At 40.3% G+C, this 25706-nt stretch overlaps 1 protein-coding gene and 1 long non-coding RNA gene across 2 annotated transcripts in view; one reads left to right on the forward strand and one right to left on the reverse strand.

Moving 5' to 3' along the window:
- Window positions 1-14981: 14981 nt before the first annotated feature.
- LOC138971856 (uncharacterized) lies at window positions 14982-18527 on the reverse strand. Its single transcript, XR_011457402.1, has 3 exons — window positions 18294-18527; window positions 16307-17485; window positions 14982-15392 (listed from the first exon to the last, which is right to left on the reverse strand). It is a non-coding gene; the product is annotated as an uncharacterized lncRNA (long non-coding RNA).
- Window positions 18528-22488: 3961 nt separating this feature from the next.
- LOC138970398 (uncharacterized) overlaps window positions 22489-25706 on the forward strand; it is a 24311-nt gene continuing 21093 nt past the window's right edge. Inside the window, exons 1-2 of the mRNA XM_070342844.1 lie at window positions 22489-22625; window positions 23129-23176. Coding sequence (XP_070198945.1) covers window positions 22583-22625; window positions 23129-23176 — 91 coding nt within the window. The 5' untranslated portion in view covers window positions 22489-22582. The remainder of the gene's footprint in view (window positions 22626-23128; window positions 23177-25706) is intronic.

Consider the following 25706-nt stretch of genomic DNA (forward strand, 5'->3'; position numbering starts at 1 on the left):
GGAGTTCGTCTTTTCAAGTCAATGATTTCATTCCAGTAATGATACGTGGGGTACATGGAAAAATATAGAAAGACAAATGATGACATCCACGGAGATTCTGCAGCGCACACTATTTACCCAGGGAAAGTGCTGTATCTCCTTGATAAAATTCCCGAACTGAAGCGAATGCTGATACATGAGACAATGACAAAAGGTGACGTTTTCATGTCAGTATGTCCCAAATGACATCACCAGTACATTTTTCATTCTATCTGATCTGTTTTCGTTCTATTTTTTCTAATAACATGCGTTAACAATTGATTGTCAACTGGAATGGAAGAGCACAAAAAGTGTAACTTGATATGTAGTTTCTCTAAAGGGAAAAAAATCTTCCACTTTCATGTCAGTGTCCCATGCAACATACATTTGCCAAACAGCTATGTGTAAGTAGATTATTTGTAAGTGGTATAGAAAATACTGATCAACAATTAAAGTCAGTTTTCACATTCATTTTCTACCTATTACTTATTTGTTTATTCTTTTGGCAATGGTGAAATGTTAGCAATCGTGTGTCATTCGGGACAGTAGACATGACACCTGGCCTGTTGTCACTGTCTCACAAATATATTACCCGTCATGAGAAACCAGGCCCGGGTAGCTCAGGTGGAAGAGCACTGGACTTGTGATCGAGAGGTCGCTGGTTCGAATCCGGGCCGGGACGGACACGGGTCAACTTTATGTGCAGACCCAGAGACGGTATCCATCTCCCACCCCCGTGTCACCACAATGGCACGTTAAAGATCTTGGTTATTCTGCTGATACCACCTAAACACGCAAACATCAAAAAGCCGTGAGGGCGTAAAACTCGAATCGTATAAACCAATTCATGTCCAATATAGGCAATTAAGACCTGACGGACAATAAGCCCCTTAAAATTTACTTACAGGCAGATGCGTTTGAGTGCAGATCTATCCGTGTGATGAGGCTGTTTATTGTAAAAGCAGTAACATGACTAGAAAGGCAATTCATTACCCTACTAGATTGATTTGTCATGAAGTAGTGTCTATACAGTGGGACAGACAACACAGGCAGCCCCGAAAATCAAATTAACAAAAGTGAAAATAATGCTTAACGGTTTAGGTTTGTATTTTATTACATGTGCAAGCATAAAGCACGGAAAGTTTGAAGGCAATAAGAGTTGCTGAAATGTACAGTGGTTTTTGGGGGTCTCATTACTTGGTTATACAGCTCTAACATCTGTCAGGGTATTGATAATGTCAAAGTCGAGTCTTTTTTCAAGAAGTCTACCACTGATGTAACAAGGAAAAATAGGACAAAATCTTTATTGAATTTAGTAAACTAATTTGAATTTAGTAAAACTAATATCTGGAAACATTCCTTTTCTAACAGAGTTGCATCATCATGGAACACACTGTCTGGTGTTGTTAAAAATGCAAAAACTATTAACACTTTCACAAATCTGCTGGACATACAAAAACTTATGACTGAGTCACTTTATTTGTACGATAATTGATATTGAGTAAATACGACTTTGAGCATGTTAATTTGATTGACCTGCAACACATTTGATAATGAGATGAGACGCGAAAAAAAGCCGTGAGGCTTATGGATACCAATCCAGTCCCTAACTACTACTACTACTACTAAAAACAACCTTTCATGCCTTCCTTCTACGAAGAATGACACCGACACTGTTCAGGACGCCATATCGTCTTCGTTAGACAAAGATAGGTAAACAAAACTGACTCTTTTGTATACACATTGGATTGGTCTTTCCCATGGCATGCTATACTTGTTCTGTTTTAGCTGTTTTCATTGTTTGTCGATTATAACGCGGGAACCTTGCATTTGTGAATTTGATTTTTGACAGGTGGCTGTAATGTTTGTTCCAATGTATAGATACTACTTCATGTAAAAACAATGCTGAATATGGTAGGGGAATACATGGCCTTTCCAGATATGTATTATGAGTTTTACAATAAACTACCTGATGACAAAGATCAGCACCAGAACGCATCTGCCTAGTGTTGCATGACGGGTAGTATAATACGTGAGTTGTATTTCTTTAGTAACGACATCAGCGACGAGAAGACACACAAACGCCTCGAATGTGACTGAGGAGTCGACTGCAATCAACGTTTCCATAGCGAAAGCAACTCTGCAGGGCAAAACGGGTGAGTCACAATGCACTTCCGCTAACTTTCAAGAATGTTTAAAGGTACACTCAGCCTCCCGTAAACCATCAGTTTCTGGTCACAGACACTGTCCGGCTTTACACACAGTACAAAACACTCTTTCGTTAAAACACACCGCTTGAGAACATCCTAGGTGCCCTCCGTAAAGAGCGAGCATTTTTCAAAGAATTATTTTTGCGTGGCCAGCTGGATTTACTATTAACACAATCGGACGCCTCGTTTTGGCGCTAGACCTAACTTTTAACATCTAAATAATAAATTGACAGCTTGTCACACAAACATTCTTAAACAATAAAAGAATTCTTTTTTCATCAAGACGAGATCAGTACAATTCGAAGTTTTGAAAGTTTGAAAAAAGGGAGCCCAGAAGCAGGTCACGCAAGGTCGTGTTTGCCCAAGCAGGCGCATTTTCTGCATAGCGCTTGCTTCTTTGAAGCCAACCGCCGCCGATAAGTTCGTGTGACTCTAATCCGTTTGTTGCATTTTAGATTCAGAGGTTCACATGGACGTGCTATTGCAGATACAACGAGTCGCATTGAAATCACAAACTGACGACGAAATTGTGAAAAAAAAAGGAAAGTGTGTGACACGGGTCCACGATGACCTAGGGGTAAAATAAACTGGTGTGTGTTTTACGCAAGCTAAATAGCCATTAAAACGAACTGTGTCATTTAATACTGTTAAATGCTATTGCAAGTGTGTTCCATAAGGTTAGAACTGCTTTTTTCGTGAGAAGATTTAAATCGTTCTGTAAAGTAAACCATTTGAGGCAGACTGGGCCTTTAAAATGTAATTATCCCAGAATTTAGTTAAGCAAGTGACTAATTACTTTTAAGAAAGACAAGACACTTGAACATACTGGAAAGTACAAGAAAAGAGTGAACAAACAGAAATGATAATCAGAGGAAGGGATATGTAACAGCCAACACTGAGACAATTAAATACTTTTGTAATTTCTTTACAGTGAATACAAAATGTCCAGAGAAATAGCAATATATCTAACATTGACGGACTTTGTGATGATATCTTCTGCTATTGGTCTGTTTTGACAGTGATATCAAAATCAGACCAAAGCAGAAGATATCATCACACAGTCCGTCAATATTGGGTAGTAAAGTCCCTTGAACAAATATTAACCAGGCAGTTCAATTTTGAAACTACTGTGGATGGTTTGTCTTATCCACTGAATAAAAGTGACAGAATATTTACATGACGTCATTATTAACGTTATGACGTATTTCGAACTTTGTTTGGCTCTTGACGTCAGAAAGAGAGGGTCAAAAGAAGACGTCTTGTCTCATTATTAATCGATATCAAATGTGACCTTCCACCACGGAATGAGTCGCATATCACCTCGCGCGGTTCTGTCCGGGGGGAGGGGGGGGGGGGTGTGTCTGGTAACAGTGTGAGGGCACCGTAGTCACAGGCTTATAACTCGAAAAGTTTTCGCTATTTTCTAAAACGGTTTTCACCACTGGATAGAGCATAAAAAAAACTCTTTAGAAAAATGTAAAAATATGAAAATCATGCAAACGTGACATGCGACTCATTCTGTGGTGGAGGGTCACAAATGTGTTGAAAGTGTGCGTTTTGTACAGGACTGAGCACTGTGACATTAGTCCTGATAATAATCATCTCGGTGATCACCTTTCTCCTTGTCGTGTGTGGAACGTGTGAGGGCATCCAACGATGCAGAAAGCGTAAAGATCCACATGGGTGAGTATATTAAGCTTTGTGAGAAAAAGAGAGAGAGAGAGAGAGAGAGAGAGAGAGAGAGAGGGGGGGGGGAGAGAGAGATACAGAGACAGAGACAGAGGGAGAGAGACAAAGTGGTCGTGTGTGTGTGTGTGTGTGTGTGTGTGTGTGTGTGTGTGTGTGTGTGTGTGTGTGTTGTATATAAATATATATATATATAAGTGTGTGTGTGTGTGCGTATGTGCGTGTGTGTGTGTGCGTATGTGGGTGTGTGTGTGGTGTGTGTGTGTGTGTTTATACGTGCGTGCGTGCGTGTGCTATTGATGCCAGAACTTTGAAACTGTATAACCCCTTTGAATTCAATACACTTTTAAAATGCTTTTACTACGGTTGACCTTCGTCAATTTTCAAGGTCATGATGGGGTCGAAAGAGCTCAGGTCAAAAAACGGAAATTGTCATTGTTTCCTGCATTTTTGAAGTTCAATGTTTAAAATTTCACACACTTCAAAAAATCTATAACGCCCAGACGTAAGGCAAGATTGGTTGACCCTAGCAGAATGTCAAGGTCCCAGCTGGGTCATACATGTTTGAGTAAACACATGGAACATTATTTATTTCACTGTCGTATTTGAAGCTTTGTAACTTAACAAACGTCCATGTTCAGATGACCTCCCCACGGGACCCAATTCTGGTTGACCCATGTGAAATGTCAAGGTGATGACCCCAAACCTGAGCAAATCCAAAAACAAAGAGACTACCAACGTTCCCAAATTCAAAAGTTCCCAGAATCAAAAAACAAGAAAGATACGTTGTTGGATCGTTTGTTATTGATGTAACCGTGTGCCGAAACACTACGATCACCTCGGGAGGCGAAGTGCAATCTAACAGGAAATTTCTTAGCCCTATAAAAACTGTTATGCAAACCCGAAAGTTTCCACGAACATACAGACAATCGGAAACCACTAGACCCCATCACAAACAGAATTCCACAATCCAGAGGTGTTGACTTAATTGCCAACAACTCGGGTGCAGAGTCTGCTGTGAAAGGAGCGGTAGCCTCCCCTGTCACAATCGCCCCCGTTTGAATGAACTTCGTCCCGAAGTTTCGAACCGTGTCCATCCCAAGTTCGCAGAATGGGAACGTCACGAAAATGTTCTGTGGTCATATTATGTCATCACCTGAACATATCATGCCGAGTCCCATCCTTCCCATCTCCCCCTTTCCCTCGTCGCGATATAACCTTCGTGGTTGAAAACGACATTAAACACCAAATAAAGAAAGAAAGTCCCATCCTGCTCGCAGCGCCAGATGTAACCGTGTGCCGAGGTGATCGTAGTGTTTCGGCACACGGTTACATCGACAAAACAATACCAAACATGAACCAAATCTCTCTGATCCTGGTCAAATGTCAAGGTCACAACGGGTTGGATAAGTAGAAATATATAATTTTCTTTAACATTTGTGAAAATAGTACAGCAGTTCAGTTTCTATGTATGACGAAGGTGAGCCGTGTGGACATTATAAGATGTTTGGTGGCTTGTTGGCAGATCGACTAGCTTTTTTGTTGGTCCGAGGGACTATGTCGTCTTTTGTTTCATCTTTATCGATCAAGGCCGAAGGGACTGGGTGGCCGAGTGGTAACGCACTTGCGCTCGGAAGCGAGAGGTTGCGAGTTCGACCCTGGGTCAGGGCGTTAGCAATTTTCTCCCCCCTTTCCTAACCTAGGTGGTGGGTTCAACTGCTAGTCTTTCAGATGAGACGAAAAACCGAGGTCCCTTCGTGTACACTACATTGGGGTGTGCACGTTAAAGATCCCACGATTGACAAAAGGGTCTTTCCTGGCAAAATTGTATAGGCATAGATAAAAAATGTCCACCAAAATACCCGTGTGACTTGGAATAATAGGCCGTGAAAAGTAGGATATGCGCCGAAATGGCTGCTATCTGCTGGTCGATGTGAATGCGTGATGTATTGTGTAAAAAATTCCATCTCACACGGCATGAATAGATTCCTGCGCCTTGAGTCCGAGTCTGGAGATACGCGCGCGATATAAGACATCATATAATAATAATAATAAATATGTTACAAAAAGGCTATATGCTCCCCGAGGACCAACAACAAAATGCTGGTCTGACAACAAGCCACCAAACATTGTTTGTGTCATCATTTTGGTTGTGCGACAGTACGCACAATAACCCAAAGGTAGCTGGATTTTTAGGTTGCAGTTCATGGCCTCAAAACGTGTCACAAGTTCAATCGATCGCGTCATAATTGAAAATGTGAAGTCAAGCGTAAACACTTTACGTCGCTTTTCTTCGAGCCTAAAAATGCACAGGGGTGCCATTGTATCTGCGAGGTCAGTCACTTTTTAGCATGTACCCTTTCTTTTAAGTGTTTCAAGCCTTTAGTTGCGCAATGTGTGATTGCACAGATTAGTTGCAAAATGACCCTGAGTCGTCGGGGTAATTTCCAACACTGATTGGGTTTTTGAGAGTGAAAGTTTACAGTCGTTGTCATCGGCAACACGAATCCAAAGCCGCGATTGTTCCACAAATCAAAGAAACAGCCTGATTGGCTTTTACTTTGACAATCCACGTTTAACATGAAAGCTCAAACCCATTCTCCACCTCGATTTCGTGCATGGGGAACATGAGGTGTTTTTTTTATTCCCCAGCTGGTTATGAATAAAAACTCGTGAAAATGATGACATTTCTCCTTCTTGTGAAGGGTTTATAAGCATCGGCAGATCATTTGTTTCTGATTTATATTACGCTCGAAGAAGGTATGCGCATTAGCTTTGCTCTTCTTGTTATTATTCCCAATACCTAACTCTTTCAACAATCTCTAGGGTGGAGGCTTCTCTCAAGGCTGCCCGGCTCAACGCCCAGAACAATCTCAACCTGGACATGGCGGGTGCCCAACTGTTCAACGTCCAGGAAGCAACGTCAGGTTCCCATTACAACAATAACCCCGGCCATAGGGCTGCTTATATTATCTCCAGTGTCGGGGAACACTCGGGCAAAAAGGACAGTGAGACCACGATTCCTAGGGGCGTTCTACCCACGTCTGTGCTGCGCCTAAAAGAGGCTATGCGCAAAGCAGCAGAGTCTGAACAGGTTAACGATTCCACGCCTTACGCCATAGCCCAAACATCACAACAAAAACCTCAGATCGTTCAGGCAAAACCGGGACCCAAACCTGCCAGCGCCCCCAAGCGTGCCAGCGTCTCTTTCATGACAGATCCCGCACAGCAGGGCAGACGCATATCGTCGAACTCGGGCGTGAGCGATCAATCCGGAATGTCTTTCACAACCACTGAAGTTGAACATTCGTCCTTCAATACATCTGCCACATGGTTGAACTGGTCAAGTAGCAAGACTGACGATTGACGATCATCGGTGACACAAGCAAAGCGCATCATCTGTCGACTCGAGCGTCTTCCATAGCACGGACTCTTATTAGAATATTTGGTTTAAAAAACACACGCTGTTGGTAGTAGTAAGGGCCAAAGTGTGCATGTGTGCGTGTTTGTGTGCGTGTTTATGCTTTGCGCGCGCGTGTGTGTGTGTCTGTGTGTGTGTGTGTTCGTGCGTGTGTGTGCATGTGTGTGTGTGTGTGTGTGTGTGTGTGTGTGTGTGTGTATGTGTGTGTGTGCACTGTGTGTGTGGTTGTGTGCGTGTTTATGCTTTGCGTGTGTGTCTGTGAGTGTGTGTGTGTGTGTGTGTGTGTGTGTTCGTGCGTATATATATATATATATATGTGTGTGTGTGTGTGTGTGTGTGTGTGCACTGTGTGTGTGTGGTTGTTTGTGTGTGTGTTCGTCTGTGTGTGTGTTCGTGCGCGCGCGCGCGTGTGTGTGTGTGTGTGTGTGTGTGTGTGTGTGTGTCCTGTGTGTGTGTGTGTGTGTGTGTGTGTGTGTGTCTTCGTGCCTACGTGTGCCTGCGTGTGTGTTTGTGCTTTGCGTTTGTGTGTGTGTGTCATGTGCATGTGGTTATTTATTTGTTTGTTTGAACACTGGTTGTTTAGTTGAGTGTTTCTCTGTTCTAGCGACTGTTGCTTAAAAAATAAAAAAGGACAACTAGCGCATGACATCAGAAACAAACTCGGACCCTTACACGCCCAGGACTAAGACCCTTCCGCGCCAAAGTACCTAAATTAACTGTAATTAGCCCGTTCGTGAAACCGGTGATTACCCCCCGGTTTCTGGTGCGGAGATAAAGATACACTCACCCTGCATTCTCTTTGACATTTTGAGGAAAATGTATTTGCTACTTGCTTGTGTTCTATTTTCTTTGTTTGTTTGTTTGTTTGTTAATGTCTCTCTTGCTTTATTTCGTCATTCTTTCCTTTCTTTCTTTCCCTCTCTTTCGGCTTGGGTAGGTGTAGCTTGCAAGTGTTTAGGTGGGTGGGTGGAAATGTGTCTTGTTTTTTTCTAGACCGGTGTTTGGACCGGTGTTAGTGTTTGTGGCTGGTGCATGGTGGGTTGTTGTGGCTGCTGTGTGGGTGGGTATATGGGTGGATAGCCCCAACCCCAACCCTAACCCTAACCCTAACTGGTGTTTATTTGGCGGGATGGTTGGCTGGTGTTTGGATGGGTGGCCGGCTGGTGTTTGATTGGGTTGGTGAACTGCTGTTCCTGTGTTGCTCGGTGTATTAGCAAAGATAGCGTTATTAGCAAAGGTAGGTGGGTTCTGGCAAGTGTATCTTCCATAAGAAAAGCAATTTTGTTTTTCTTCAAAAATGTTGTATTCGGGCAATGTTGTATTCAGTACATGTTGTCATGCAATGCACAGAAGTTACATAATGGTAACATGGATATAATAATAATAATTGTCAGTAAGTACTGGTGTCACATGACTGATGTGAACCAGTTGATTGGCTAATGGCGATGCGCTAAAACTGTTAGCGCACTCTTGGAGTGCGCTAACTTTTCCACAGAGCGTATTCTTACGCCCTTTACCTGAGCCAGACTGTGCTCTCATCCTCAGAATTAATTACTGACATGTAGCTTATATTTTCCACAATACCAAATGACCATAAATTCCCTGCTTCTCAATCAAAGCAGAAGTGGTTTTTTTCTGACAGATTGCATGTGCCTGTGCCACAGTGCGGCTGCCACTGATCTAAAAATAGAAGCCGCTGTGTCAGTTTCATCTAATTCTCGCCGACTTGCATAGATTCTTCTCATCGTGTTAGTGGCATGTAGCTTATCATCCACATTACCAAATGATGAGTTAATATAAAATTCCCACCCGCTAGCAGAAAACACAAGTGTTATTCCGATAACGTACCAGCTAGACCAGTTTGGAAGACTGACTCGATCGACTCTGTCATGAATACTTACTACTTAGCCGCACTGACTACACTGAAATACGACTGCATCAGTTCAGTAAATGAATGGTTTCCGAATTATTATTTCAAGGCAAGAACAATCGTAATCGAAAACGTGTAGGGTTCAGAACGTTCTTACCATTATAAGACTTATTACCCAGCCAGCAAAATTTTGCGCAGCGAATGCGTGTCGCAGTCGCCAAACTCTGCGTAACAACTGCACTGGACGCATGCGTAACGCGCGCGATTTTGCAAAGCGAAATACATGCGTGACACACTCGTTTTCCCTCAGATTACGCAGACCATACGCACCTCCAGCGCACGCTTATTTGACACCAAGACAAATTCGCACTCTCCACGCAGACGTCACGATTGCTTTACGCATTCTCACGCTATTAACGCGCTCTCCACGCAGACGACACGATTGCTTTACGCATTTAACGCGCTCTTGACGCAGATGTCCTGATCATCTTACGCACTCTCCACGCAGATGTCACAAATTATTGACGCATTCTCAGGCATTACGCGCTTTTTACGCTCTCTTCACGCAGATGTCACAATTGCTGTACGCATTCTCACGCATTTGACGCACTCTCCACGCAGATGTCACAATTGCTTTACGCATTCTCACGCATTTGACGCACTCTCCACGCAGATGTCACGATTGACCACACAATTTTACGCAGACCACACAACCGCTTTACGCACTCACAAACAAATAATGGGCAGTGCACAACATTGTATTGATCCAGAAAGACAAAGGTCAAGCGTGCAGGTTCGATAACAGAGATGATCATAATTATGTACAAGTTCTAAAACAAAAATGCAGTAAAATAAATTGATTAAAACAAAGGAGAGATTTGAATCTCGCTTATTGCCATTGTGACTTCCAGGTTTTAATTTCACTGCATTTTGACATACCAGCAGCACGGAAACAAAAATGATCAAAATACTATTCCAGACATGTGATTCAGAAAAAGTGATAATTAAGGAAAAAGAAGGTGGGGGTCTGGGGGCCGCAGAAGGCCCCCAGTAGGGTCCAGGGGCAATGCCCCTGGTCGGGGTCTGGGGGCTTCGCCCCCAGAAGCTGAAGGTTTTTAGTGTTTTAGACACACAAAAATGGCCCTGAAATGCATATTTCAGCTTAATCATAGCCCTCCCTTTCTCTTCCTTCCCATGTTTCTCAAATTAATTTTACGCTAAGACTCAAAATAAGGAGGAGAAAGAGGGAGAGAGAGAGAGAGAGAGAGAGAGAGAGAGAGAGAGAGAGAGAGAGAGAGAGAGAGAGAGAGAGGCGGGGGGTGGGGGGGAGGGTGGTGGCGTGTGACGGTGTGGTTTCAATGTTCTTACCTTGTCAGTGCCAAACGACCCCAGTGACTGATTACCCGACTGGGTTTTCAGGATAGTCAGGTGCTTAATTGTTGCTTTTCAAGTGGCTTTTGAGGGCAGTCTTTCCATTGGAGCCGTAGTTGATAACAATAACATCGTTGCACAAAGTGCACTGAGCTTTTCCCGGCAAGTTGATTTTAGCAAAAGCATCGCCAACTTTCAGTTTCACGTCTTGTGTCTTCTGGCCTTTCTGGCTCGTATTTCCAGCTCTTTGATACATCTTCTTCTTCTGCGTTCGTGGGCTGAAACTCCCACGTACACTCGTGTTTTTGCACGAGTGGAATTTTACGTGTATGACCGTTTTTACCCCGCCATTTAGGCAGCCATACGCCGCTTTCGGAGGAAGCATGCTGGGTATTTTCGTGTTTCTATAACCCACCGAACTCTGACATGGATTACAGGATCTTTTTCGTGCGCACTTGGTCTTGTGCTTGCGTATACACACGAAGGGGGATAAGCCACTAGCAGGTCTGCACATAAGTTGACCTGGGAGATCAGAAAAATCTCCACACTTAACCCACCAGGCGGCCGCGGCCGGGATTCGAACCCTCGACCTTCCGCTTTGGAGGCCGACGTCTTACCACCACGCCACAGCGCCCGTCTTGATACAACTTCATCGAGCCAGTCGAATCTCCAGAGATTTTTCTTGTACTTCTGCTGGTCAATTTCCCGGGCTAGAACGGTTTCGTCTCGCTTTAGCTTCCTCATCATTTTGGCAGGTGGCTCGAAGCGATGTAAAAATGGCGCCGAATCATTCTCATACGGTATGCTTATACTGAATCCCCGATAGCTACGTTGAAACGGTGACTGTAGGAGACAAAGAGCGCGTTCCCATACGGATCGACCAGCAACAGTCTGACCGTTTTAGGAACCAACCGTTCAAGAATAGTATGGAATGGAGCGTCGCGATCAGCGGACCGGCCGAAAAACTTGCGTCTATACCTACATATACCCCAAAATTTTCTCAGCGGATTTGCACGAATCTCAAGAATTATCCCTGGAGCCTAAAAATTTACGGAATTCCGTAAATTTACGGAAGAATCCCATGTCTGTATTCAAAGCAGAATTCAAATTGGCAGAACAAAGAATAAATATAACAAAACCCTGATAGTCATCATCGATACGCCGTAGTACATGCAGTGAAGAATCCAGTATAACTTATAAGAGAGAATTTTGATGTACAGTCGTCACTATATCACATTGATGTAAACAAATAAATAAATAATTGGCACAGCCTAGGCATAGGCAGCAGTGAGTTGTATCAACATGTTTGAATACAGAACAGCAACAAAAAGAGAAAAAAAGTTCTACAAGCCAGCTAATAGTTGAACTTCAGATTACTAATGATATTACAAACAAACACTTAGTTAATGCCCATTCTCCAGGGATCGAAATCCAGTCAATGTACACCAAACTAGGATAACACATACATTTAGAATCTATCACGACTGCATAAAACATTGGTATGCAATTCACAAAGCAAGGAACTTGAAACATGAACATTGACATTAAACATACATATGTGCCCCACACACATTTCGGACAAGGCAGCTGAACGAAATTCAGATGTGGATGGAGCACAAAATAATTAGATGGGGCGGCGTGAAAGCATACTGGGACAAGGAACAAGCAAGAGAAAGAGGATAAGAAGATAAAAGGAAGAACAAACCGAAGAATAAGAAAGAAAAAAAAACAAAATAAGAGAAGGAGAGAGAAAAAAAAAAAGGGAAAAAAGGGAGACAATCATATGAATGTGTACCATTTAAATAAAAGAAATTAAAAAAATTACTTTTAAAAAGGAGACATTTCAGGTTTTGATTTGAAGTGTGTTAACATATTCACATATACCAGTAACTTTGCATGGAAAAAAAAAGTTCACAATGATTTGAAGCAAATTCAAATGCCAGAGAAAAAACAGAACAAAACCCTGATGTCATCATTGATAATCAGTGGTACGTTCAGTGAAGAAAAAACAATTGACACAACCTAGACATGGGCAGCAGTGAGTTATCAAGTTTCACTACACAAAAGTAACAACTACAATAATGAAACAAAAGGTAAAATGCCAGCTAATAGTCAAAATTCAGAACAATGATATCAAAAAGAAACACTTATTCAATGCCCCTTCTCCACTGATATGTATAAGCACACCAACATGACATAAACTCATAAATTTTAAAAAAAACATGACATAAAACTCATAAATTAAAAAAAACTTATCAGACTGCGTAAAACATAGGTTTGCCATCTCAAAATGGATGTAAAACACGCAGCTTACTCACAAAATGATAGACAAGTCTCCAGCGGCCAGCTGCTCAGCAAACAAAATAAGGTGGCGAGGATCAATATAATTGAAATGCATTTTTTTTGCTGTTTCGGAGAGAACTTTGCTTCATTTACCTTACACTGCCTGCATTCAAGGGCTAAATTTTTATCAGGTGCACCAAGACTTACATCTATAGAAATCCAATCATAACGGTTTTAACAGCAGCAAAAAAAAAAAAGTATATTTCTAGTCTCGCTTCTAAATTCTCAACTCAACTCCAAAAAAAAATAAAGAACAACAAAAACCTGCATCATGCATTGTCTCCTTCAAGCTGCCTAGGTTGTTTGCGTTCGACTCCCATAAATGACAAGGAATTGTTAAAACCTTTTCTTTCTATTTGTTCACTTTTTGTTTTCTTCTTTTCTGAACTCTTTATACTTGTATTTTATTCATTTTAATTTAGCCTGAAGGTTTGAGTCGTGTATTAAAAATCGAATATAGTGTGTAAGTGCCCTTGAACAGCTTTTCCAGAATCATGTATTCTATATTTTTAGTATGGGATACCCACAAGAAAAGTTCAAATGCATCCATGCGTCTCCACTGATATAGTAATGGTAGTTGAGCACTTCCAGTTTAGTCTTCTGTCGTTCTGACACAACCTAAAAGGGTACATCATGTCTGAACATCATCTGTAGAAGAGTGTGAAGTTTAAAGCTTAGCTTAAATAATGTCCAACAAAACCCCAGACTCTTCTGTACATTACCCATCAGCCACACAGACCTGAACTGTGAAATACAATTACTCACTAGCAATTTCTCAGGCGAGTCAAATCTTACATTCATCAAATTTTTGCAACTAGCATTGTAAATAAGCCTACAGAGATTACAAAGTTCAATTACTGCAAACCAAATCATGAAGGCTCTTCCATGGCCTGTTGTCTCTTTCTTTTATCACAGGCTTCCAAAAACCAGTCTTGAACGGCCGTCTTCAAGGTCTTGACCTGTGGCACCCGTACAGCTTCACGGAACAGCCTCTGCATGACAAAACAAAAAATAACATGAACTTAGATCATCAAACAACTATCACTGATTTGAGAAAAGTCTCAAGTTTATTTCCTGACGCCTGTAAACTTGCTAAAAATCATACAGACACACAAACTTGCATACACACCATACACTTTTACAACACACCAACTATACTTGAGTTAGGAAATTACAACACATTGTAATCCTTGTAGAAGAGAAGTAAAAAAAAATACCTACCCTAATATTTGTTTTAACCCTTTCGCTGCCAATCAAAACTTGGGTATGTGCATTCCTGACTGCCAGGGAATATTGGAGTTTGGGGTGTAATAATTCACAAAAAAATCTAGCTTCAAACTGGCAGTAGGTAGGTAAGTAAAACCTATGTTGTTTTTAAAGGAAATTGAACCAAGAATCTGTTTTTAGTGTCTAATCATGGAAATGATAATTAGTTTGGCTTATAATGATGTTTAAATATGAACTTTTGAAAAATCAGCCCGGCGCATCTTCCGGTGCCTGTGGATCAAACACAGGTGGCTGTTTTGCTCGCTCCAAGAAAGGATTATAATCACTGTCATCTACCTGTTTCCAACGAATTGTCCGAAAGAAGATCTCCCCCTTCCCCTGTCAGTATCCATAATCATTTGCACCGCCTGTAGCGTCAGTCCGGCTTTGTTTTTCCCTACTAGGGCCCGGTCGACAGTCACCGTTAGCCATTTTGACGAGTCGAGATTTCTCTCCCATACCCTGTCGACAAGGCCGAAAATAGCCTTCAAACGCAAAACCGCGTCACCATTTATGTTTATTCATGAGAATGAGGTATCCTACCAAGCCATTGGCTGCTATTTGTGTGTCAGCAGTGACGTAGCATTTCTGGAAAATCCCGGAACGGAGAAGACGGGTTTACCCGTCCTAAGGCGCTGCGGCTGCACAAGCGCATGACTGGTATACCCGTCATAAGGCAGTCAAGTGGTTAAAGTTACCTTTACTATGACTTTTTCTTTGGGGGCCTTCGGAAATTCACAATACATGTACTGTGACGTGCAGACGCATATGTGACGACATCATACCGTTTGCTAACATCCTTATTTCGTATGTAGTCGAAAATCCATGACACTGACAAATGAGCTCAGGAACTTGGCTTCTAGCAATTTAATGTTAAGCGTAAAAGCTTTGACAACTATCATTCACATGTGAAACATGGCAAATTTAAAATTGATTCCAAAGAACAAAATTTGAGACAGAAATAACTTGTTTTGTAGACATGGATTTTATCTTCTTCCTAAAAGGACCAGGATGATTTTACAAATTATGAAAAACAACTCACTGTCGATGGCTTTTAGTCGCAGCGTACACCATGGTCTCTTTCCCTGCCCTCCCCCAGAGCCCCCTGTCAGCAACCGTGTAGCCTATGGAACACCTTCGTCATCACAGCATCAGTAGTCGTCTTTAGTTCATGTCCACCAACCACACCGAGCTCATGGTCATGGATCTGAAACAAACAAAACAAGCCAACTGAATTCCAAAAATCAAATATTCAGACAGCTCTTCTTCACATACAAACAATTCAATCTGGAAGCATCATACTGTCACCTGGAACAAAAAATCAATAATCGCACTTGCTTTAAAAAAAAAAGTTTTCAGAAGAGCAAATGGTGATTGAGTGTAGCATTGTCATAAAATGTAATCACACACCTCAGGTGACCTGCATCAATCATTCAATACTATCTCACAAATCTTCATTTGGAAAGCACAAACATAGTTAGAAGAGAGCGTCAACCGTGATACTATTCAGTGTGGACAATTTTTTTCTGACCCATAATCCGATGCCTACACAAAGTGAGAATCAGAACTCACAAGAAGGCACTGTTGCATGTTTGTGATTATTTGCTTGAGTGTAGCACTTGCAATTTTGAACTTGAGGAAACAGCGTAGCAATTTCTGTTACATCCCTGAAAACCTAGCAGATGGCAGCTCTGGCCACAGAGCAATATTTGCATTATTTCTCACAGATGCAATGATCACAGAAAACAAAGTGGTGCATGCATTTTCCGCACCCCACATGAGAAAAAGAGGCCCATCATTGTGCGTACCCATAAGCATAGTTTTATCATCAAAATGTGTTGGTTAAATTCACAAATGTGACCAATACGCATAAACCTTGCATGAATTCCCAGGATAATGGGAAACTGGTCATGACTGAGAACTGATGAACAGTTAAGATACACCCGTGAACCGTGATGACATCTGGCATCCTCCAAAAAGCACACACTCAAGGTAACATTTAAAGCCTAAAGAGCGTCTAACAATAACATGTCACTCTCACAAGATCTTGCTACAGTTATCTGGGGAAAATAGCACAGGCATGACTGGTCTGCTTCAACAATAGCATTCAAAGCCACCTACCAGTGATCACTCCTTCGACAGATCCATCATGTGCCTTCAACATCTTCCACACTCAACAGTAAAAAGATGACTCCATCGAACAGTAGCACAGGCTCTGGCTCCACCATGATTCTTTGGCGACCAATTACTAAATTAGTCGCATCAGGTCCATCTGCTCCTGTAGAACCTTCTCCAGCAGCAAGAACTGATGTTTATCTTGCCGCTCTGCTCTGCTCGTAGTCTTGTGTCCGCTGAATGGAAGAAAAGAAGAACAAAAAGACATTTACATGAAGCAATACATATTTTAGACAATCTGTCGGCCTGAAAAGAAACCATCAGCACTAAAAAACAATCTGAGCAAATGTTCAAAGTAAACGTGACATCTCTATATTTTTGAATTCAGGAGAAGATGAGGAATATATATATTGCAATCAATTTTTAAAGGGGCATACAGAGTGGCATTTGATGGGGTAAAAAGATGTAGGGACTCAGCAGTTGGAGATGAAAATTTTTGTGTGTATTTACTTCAAGCAGATTTTTTTTTTTTTTTTTTTTAGACAGAAGAACAAACACACACTAAAAATCATTGTTTAAAGTTGAACTGACCTTAACTTTTCCTCCAAACACTAGAACTTTTTGTATTCATTCAAAAATATTCATCAAAAAGGTTAAATTTTAAATTCAATTTTGCAGACTTTGGATGAAAAGTTACTCTTCTCTGGCATCCCGCGGACACAGTTCACACTTTCTCATCAATGAGATGCCTGTGTTAATTAAAAACAAACATCAATAAAACTATTAAAATAAAATAAAAATTTAAATATAAAAATAAAATCGACCAACCGCCCCCACCCGATTTTTTTTCCCTTTGCTGGAAACAATACATTTGTTTCACTAAAACAGTAAAAGAGATCAGCTGAATTTGTTTGACACATCTGGTTATAACTAAAAGAATAAAACACAAAATAAGCCAAAGTCACAGAACAAAAAGACGCTGTCAGTGTCACTATCAATGACTGAATGAGACACTCATTGCTATCGAGCCATACCTGTTCATCTTCACCTTGCCGGGACGGAACGACAGTCTGCGTTACTGGCATCGGTGGCGGTGTTAAGGTCACTGTCCATCTCAGCTTTCTTCACCTTCAGTTCAAACAAGCAGTGACTGAGTGAGCACCGTCATACTCAAGTCAAAGCTTTCTGAAAAAATAAATACTTGGAAGTTAAATAGGATCACATTGATTCCCAAACCTAACAGTAACAGTAACACGCAAACATCAAAACTGGAATATTAATTATTAAATATAAGCATCTCAATTTCACTAAATTAGTATATTTATTTTCTCTGTGATGTATTTTTTATTTTTATTTAAAAAAAATCTGTTTTTCAACTTTATCACTGCACACGCTGACACAGCCTCTGCCTGCCTCTCTAGTCTATGCATGCCTCGGGAACAAGGGTAATTTTTCTCTTTTCCGAGACTCAGACACAGAATATTCCACTATGAGTCTATGTCAGTATGCGGAACTGAAAGTTGAACATCTGTGGAAAAATAAAAAGATACAAATAAAAAAAAAACAGATTTATGAAGAGCCTATTAGTATTACTACTAAAGCTCCTGACAACTGCTGCCGCAATGACTCGACCAGATTAGGAACCAACCAAAGTTCACCAAGAAACAGACAATGAGACATAAAATGATAAACGAAAATTCAGTTTTTATGGTGCCGTGAGCGACCCGCGAATCGGGATTCGGATGGTATTTTCACTCTTCCACAACTCCTTAAAAACAAACCACTGCATCAATCAACTTTATGTTTTTGGAAAAGTTAGTTCATTCATCCATCTTTCAGACAAAACAAACATGAATGAATAGAACAGTGTTCTTCTAGGCGAAAAAAAAATCGAAAGTGTGAGAAATTCTCTCTGCCATCAAACTCGGAAGCCGAAGCCGCGAGCTATCAAAAATTCAAATTCCCAAATCTTTCCTTCAGTTGATCAACTTACCTATTCTTGCAAGAAGTCAATCTTCATTTCAGAGAGAAGGATAAGATTACCTTGCATCCAATAAGCAAGTCAAAAATACAAGTCAATATGAAGAAAAAGCAAAAAAACGCCGATACAATGTGGATTTGACAGACTTCTTGCCAACAGGAAGTTGGAGATTGTCTGACAGACAAGGGAAATAACTTCAATAAATTGCTCTTTTCAGTCAAGGTAACTGTCTCCCCTGAAATTGAACTTTCATAGAGATTTTCTTCCAAAGCAAAATAAAATAAAATGAAAATATGCTGAGAACAAATTTTATGTAACCATTAACATCAGCCTTTATTTTGAGTAGATAATTAGTTTCAAAGTTACTTTAGTTTACATTTTTTTGTTTAATCTGAATTTTTTAAATGTTTTTATCGTTTTGTTATGGGTGTTCATATAGATTTCAGTTATCTTTTCTGTTCATATAATATTTTTATTATGCTTTGCCTAGATTTTTCCACGACATTATTTTGTGGAAAGCTGATTCCTACAACAATACCAAATCCCCATTACAATAATTATATTACATGCTAAAACAATTATAATGATAATACAAATTAAAATAATCATATTTATTTTAAGATAAAAATAATCAGGATAACAATTAAGCAAATAAATGTTAGTAATAACAAAATGATTAAATAAAAATTAAATGGGAAAACCATTGTAAACATAAAATAAAAATATTTTTATTAAACTTTTAAATGCATTTTTTTTTTTTAACCGAAACTGTCTTAAGATAAACTGAAAAATAACGGATTGAAAGTTTTTATGCAATTTTTTTTCTAAAAAAAAAAAAAAAGAAGTTTTTGAAGAAGAATAACTATTCATGACCAAAATTTAAAAGTAAATATTTTTTAATAACATAAAATATAATAAATTATTTCATGAAGTAAATGCATAAACCCACGGTATAAAATTAGGAAAAACAAAAATTGCAATCACCTTTTCATTGAATCCATGCGTGCTAAACACTGCGTGGTGAAGTCGTTTCAAATGCGACAATCTGCGTAAAAGTTGGCGAAAAGTAACGCGCGCGAAGCGAAGGTGTCACGAGGCCGTACGCATCCCCGCATGAAAAACGCAGAAATAACGCATGCGTCACGCAGAATCATGCTGGCTGGGTACCAGCGTGCCTCGTGCGTGCAGACTCAGTCAGTGCAGACTGCATGCAGTGGTTTGATTGCCCTAGCAGACGACATAAACCCCGCTCAGCAAATTAACATGTTGGGCAAATGTGAACGAAAAAACGATGGGGATATAGATCTAATACGTGTAGGGTTCAGAGCATTCTTACCGTTCATATTTAGTATCAGACTCCCCGATGACTGAAGATACAACACGAGAAATATGCCACATTTGTTTTGAAAATGTGCGAACCGTCGAGTCCCGCGGCTTCGAGTCAATTCAAGGGGAGTCACTCCGCACAGTCAATCCGTCGAAGCTCGACTGGAGGTTTCGAATCGCAAATAATGAAGAGCACAGCCCTTTCTCCGAGTTCAAATGAGGTCTCTCTGAAAGATCATCACTGTTCAGATTAACGCTACACTGGAATTTACCAACAGAAATTAAAATGCGTGTGACGAAAGCACGACACACTTGAGACACCCCACACAAAAGTAGATCTTTACTGTACACGACCTGACCACACAGTTATGCCTATTCAAATGCGCGTTGCAAAATGTGCGCTTGGAATCTTCTTTTTTCTATGGCGGTACTGACAATATCGTTATTGAAACAATCCCAGTGCACTAAGGGATTTATAGAGCAAATCTCGAAAATAATTATTGAACTCAGCGCTATGCGCTTCGTTCAATAATGAATTTTCTCGATTTGCTCTATAAATCCCTTAGTGCACTGGGATGTCTCAATAACTTAAATAATAATAATAATAATAATAATTGTCAGTAAGTACTGGTGTCACATGACTGATGTGAACCAGTTGATTGGCTAATGGCGATGCGCTAAAACTGTTAGCGCACTCTTGGAGTGCGCTAACTTTTCCACAGAGCGTATTCTTCCGCCCTTTGCCTAAGCGAGACTGTGCTCTCATCCTCAGAATTAATTAATGACATGTAGCTTATATTCTCCACAATACCAAAATACTATAAATTCCTGCTTCTCAATTAAAGCAGAAGTGGTTTTTTTCTGACAGATTGCATGTGCCTGTGCCACAGTTGCCACTATCTAAAAATAGAACCCGCTGTGTCTATTTTTCAGTTTCGACATGCGAAGAATCTTCTCATAATTATGCCGTAGCTTATTATCTACATTACCAAATGATGAGTTAGTATACAATTCCCAGCAGCTAACAGAAAACACAAGTGTTATTCCGATAACGTACCACTGAACTAGATCAGCATTTGGAATATATATACGTAGCAGACTAGATAGATTACACTGAAATACGACTGCATCAGTTCAGTAAATGAATGGTTTCCGAATTATTATTTCAAGGCAACAACAATCGGAATCGAAAACGTGTAGGGTTAAGAACGTTCTTACCATGTATAAAACTTATTACCAGCCTGCCTTATGCGTGCAGACGAGCAATTGTTGTTTTTGAAATGAGACTGCAGTGCAGTGCCGTGGTTCGCTTGCCCTAGCCGCCCTAGCAGACGACATAAACCTCGCAGCAAATTAACATGTTGGGCAAATGTGAACAAGCAAACGATGGGGACATACTACGTGTAGGGTTCACAGCATTCTTACGGTTCATATATAATAGTACCAGTCTCCCCGATGAGTGAAGATACAACAGAAGAAACATACCACATTTACTTTGAAAATCCGAGTCTGCTAACCGTGGCCTTGGCCGGAGTCAATTCAAGGGGCAACACTCTGCACAGTCAATCTGTCGAAGCTCGATGAAGGTTTCGAATCGCAAATAATTAAGAGTACAGTCCTTTCTCCGAGTTTAAATGAGGTCTCTGTGAAAGGTCATCACTTTTTAGCTTAACGCTTCACTGGAATTTACCAACAGAAATTAAAACAAGAGTTTGCGTGTGATGAAAGCACGACACACTTGAGACAGCCCACACAAAAGTAGATCCAGTGACACAAACCTGACCACACAGTTACGCCTATCCAAATGCGCGTTGCAAAATGTGCGCTTTGAATCTTCTTTTTTCTCTGGCGGTACTGACAATATCGTTATTGAAACAATCCCAGTGCACTAAGGGATTTATAGAGCAAATCTCGAAAATAATTATTGAACTCAGCGCTATGCGCTTCGTTCAATAATGAATTTTCTCGATTTGCTCTATAAATCCCTTAGTGCACTGGGATGTCTCAATAACTTAAATAATAATAATAATAATAATAATAATAATAATAATAATAATAATAATAATAATAATAATAATAATAATAATAATAATAAATGAGCATTTATTTAGCGCAACATCATAACTTTACAATTATGCTCTTTGCGCTTGACACATTTAAAAATAAAACACAGTTATACAAGCATTTACTTCTACATTCATAGTCAGCAACGCTTAATTAAAAGCAAAAACCGGATATGACGGATAAAGACATATTCAATACAATAGCAGTTAAAATAGATACTGTTACACAAGGGTGAAGTATGAAGCTCACTTCAGCATACATTTTTCATAATTCATTTATGTAATTATGTTGATTAATCTTGTATGTGTAGGCCAGTTCCTTTAAAAACATGTTCAATGTTGGCTTTACTTTATTTATTTTACATTTGTATACACAAAACTTGGCTTGCAATAAAATACAATCAATACCTTCATCAGTGTTTGTTATGCCAAAGCAATTTAGATGTTGCAATAATGCTCAATGATTTGACTTTTTTCAAACATAAACATACATTCTTCTGTTCCTATTTAGTTCCCCATCCACATTCTTTCAATTTGTTCTTCTGGTTTATTGTTGTTATGCCCACCATTATAGTATTGTTCTGGTCACGTGATATAAGCATTTGCTTGAGTGCATGTCCTAGCTGTATGTTTTGAACTGTTCATGCGAAGAAATTCTGATTAAAATTTTGTTTAAACCAAACATAGACAAAAGTTGTTGTTTCTTTAAAAGTCTTATGAAGCTGCACCCCTACTTGACGAAGTCACCGACAGATATTCTATCATGACAAGACAATGTGTCTTTAACAACCAAAGTGTGTACACAGACACACCTTCGATACAGATGTTCAGAATGTATATCGATATGTGTTCATTCGCAATAACGGTTTAGCGGTGTTTGGGAGTCAAAACTGCGAGTGAATTTCAATAAGGATGAAGTTATTCGGAGGATTTTACCCACTTTTTGTTCTTGAAGGTGAGATAAATACTTACTTTTTTTTCTTTTTTTTTTCTTTTCAATACTTACTTTGTTGTTTTGTTACGATAAAACCGGTTTTTATGCATCTGTTGTTCCAGTCTTTAGACAATCTCTTTCTTCGCGGGAGGTGTCACGATTACTTAGAAATCTGATAATGGTTTTACAAAGTTATATTCTTGAATGACTGAGTTGTTATTTGTTAATATTGATTTCTTATGTGTTTTTTTTTAGTTGTGGAAACTGAATAGAAAACGTCTAAGATTGCGTCTTCATTTTCTCATTCTGATTATTATGTGTCTGTTCATTCGCTGTAATCTAAAAGACTAACAGATCAAAGTAACGTAATTTTCTTTTAACTATAGCTCAATTATAATTCATAAATGAGCCCCTCTTGTGTCTTGATTACTTAAAGCTGATTTGACTGTGTACACAAAGGGCGAACGCTTGTCTTACAATGATGTATGCCTCGTATGTCCGATTTTTGTGTCTTTGTTGCACAGTGTTTATTGGGGCAAGAGTGGAATCACAAACAACAACCACCACCCCAGGTAACTAATCGATCTTCTCAACTGTATCTCTAAAACAGAAGATATCTGTACTCATCGATACAAGGACAGCACAAGACAGTACGACTGTTCGCTTATGCAAGCTTCATCAGGTACAAACAAACACACAAGGCAACAAAAAGCAGACGCAACACGGAACGAACAAGTTTTGTGTTTGTTTGTACCTGATGACGCTTACATTTAAGCGAACATTCGTGCTGTCTTGTGCTGTTCTTGTGTCGGTGAGTACTGTCTTGTGCTGTTCTTGCAGGGCCGGACTAGGCGAAGAGGAGGGGGGGGGGGTTGCCAGTGGTGGCCCAGGGGGATGTCCCCCCTGGCAGCAGGGGCGGATCAGTTCATTTTCTGGGTGGTTTTTTTTAAAAGTATATTGTGAAGATATGGGTGTGAAGGCGCGAAGCGCCGAGCCGACGACACAAAGCGCCTAGCTTGCTAAGGGGGTTTGGGGGCATGCCCCCCCAGAAAATTTTGAAGAAAAGGATGCAAAATGGTGCAATCTGGTGCATTCTGAGGATGATCATTACCAGTTTCAGGCAGCAGATTTTGTCACTGATTAATACCCCAAAAATTGAAACTCAATGTAAAATAAAGAAATGCATACCTCATTCAATATTTTTATTTTTTGGCTGGGGGGGGGGGGGGGGGTCCGGAAACCATAGAACCCCCCCCCCCCTCGTTGTGGGGGTCAGGGGGCGAAGCCCCCTGAAGCTGATGGGTAGGTCATATTCTGAGATAGGAAAATGGTCGCTCCTTGCATGAAACGGCATAAAATAAGCAATAATAAAAAAATAAAAAAAATAAGTAAGGTACATGTTTAGGCTGGGGGGGGGGGGGGGTTGCGCAACCCCCATAACCCCCCCGGTAGTCCGGCCCAGTCTTGTATCGGTGAGTACTGTATTGTGCTGTTCATGTATCGGTGAGTACTGTATTGTGCTGTTCTTGTATCGGTGAGTACTGTCTTGTGCTGTTCATGTATCGGTGAGTACTGTATTGTGCTGTTCTTGTATCGGTGAGTACTGTAGTGTGCTGTTCTTGTATCGGTGAGTACTGTATTGTGCTGTTCATGTATCGGTGAGTACTGTAGTGTGCTGTTCTTGTATCGGTGAGTACTGTATTGTGCTGTTCATGTATCGGTGAGTACTGTAGTGTGCTGTTCTTGTATCAATGAGTACTGTATTGTGCTGTTCGTGTATCGGTGAGTACTGTATTGTGCTGTTCTTGTATCGGTGAGTACTGTATTGTGCTGTTCTTGTATCGGTGAGTACTGTATTGTGCTGTTCTTGTATCGGTGAGTACTGTCTTGTGCTGTTCTTGTATCGGTGAGTACTGTCTTGTGCTGTTGTTGTATCGGTGAGTACTGTCTTGTGCTGTCCTTGTATCGGTGAGTACTGTCTTGTGCTGTTCTTGTATCGGTGAGTACTGTAGTGTGCTGTTCTTGTATCGGTGAGTACTGTCTTGTGCTGTCCTTGTATCGGTGAGTACTCTATTGTGCTGTTCTTGTATCGGTGAGTACTGTATTGTGCTGTTCTTGTATCGGTGAGTACAGATATCTTTTGTTTTATCTAACTTTGTTCATCTCACCACAGTCACGTTGTTGTTTAGATAACTGTATCTCTGTTATTCGCTATTGCCATTTCTATCATTCATTTTCAAATGCGACTTGCCTATATACTGTCTCTTGTATCTGATTTATTTTCATGGCTATATTCATCGTCGTCGTAATTATGACAAGTAGTGTGCGAAGTCGGGCTTTTATTTTTGGTTTGCATTTTCAATAATTCTGCTACTTTTAGCGTCCTTTATTGTCATTTTTTGTATCGTTTCTTTAATAATTCAAGGACAGATTAGAAGAAACTATCAGCCATAAATCTTCACCGTTGGTATGTATTAGTTCAGTTCAGGGCAATGCAAACTTAAGGCCATGTATACATAGACAGTCAAGCGGGCTACACATGACTTCGAACAACAAACCGACTACATCTCTCAGCCCACAGTTGGTAGACTACAGCCCTGTATTCGGAATTCGCGTAGGTTAAGACTCTGGAAGGTTCGGATCCCATATTATAGACAGTGCTTATTAGGCGCGTGAAGTGAGTGATTCTATACGGTGTATATAAATATAAAGATTGGCCCGAAGCCAACGGCGTTTTACTCACGTATTTCTCACGTTTCTTTCTGGAGTTTGGTTGATTGTCGTCTACAATTCTCCTTTTTGTGGGTCTCATTATTAACATAAAACAATCGTGTATCGTGTCTACTTGAATGTTTGTATGTGCACGCTCTGTTTGTTTGCTGGATTTGCTGGTCGGTTTGTAAAGTGTTTGTTGTTCTTGTACTGTAGGTTTTGCATTTGTTGAAGATTATGCAACGTTTTTGTTCTCGTGAATATGTGCTACCATTTCATTCGTACAGATCAAACGGTTCCAAGACTAATAATGATAAGGGTCTGCTTAATCGGTTTCATTGTTGTTGTTGTTGTTGTTGGTTTGTTGTGCGGTTTGCGTATTGGTTTAAA

This window comes from Littorina saxatilis, linkage group LG7 (assembly GCF_037325665.1).
Source record: "Littorina saxatilis isolate snail1 linkage group LG7, US_GU_Lsax_2.0, whole genome shotgun sequence".
NCBI classification, from domain to species: domain Eukaryota; kingdom Metazoa; phylum Mollusca; class Gastropoda; order Littorinimorpha; family Littorinidae; genus Littorina; species Littorina saxatilis.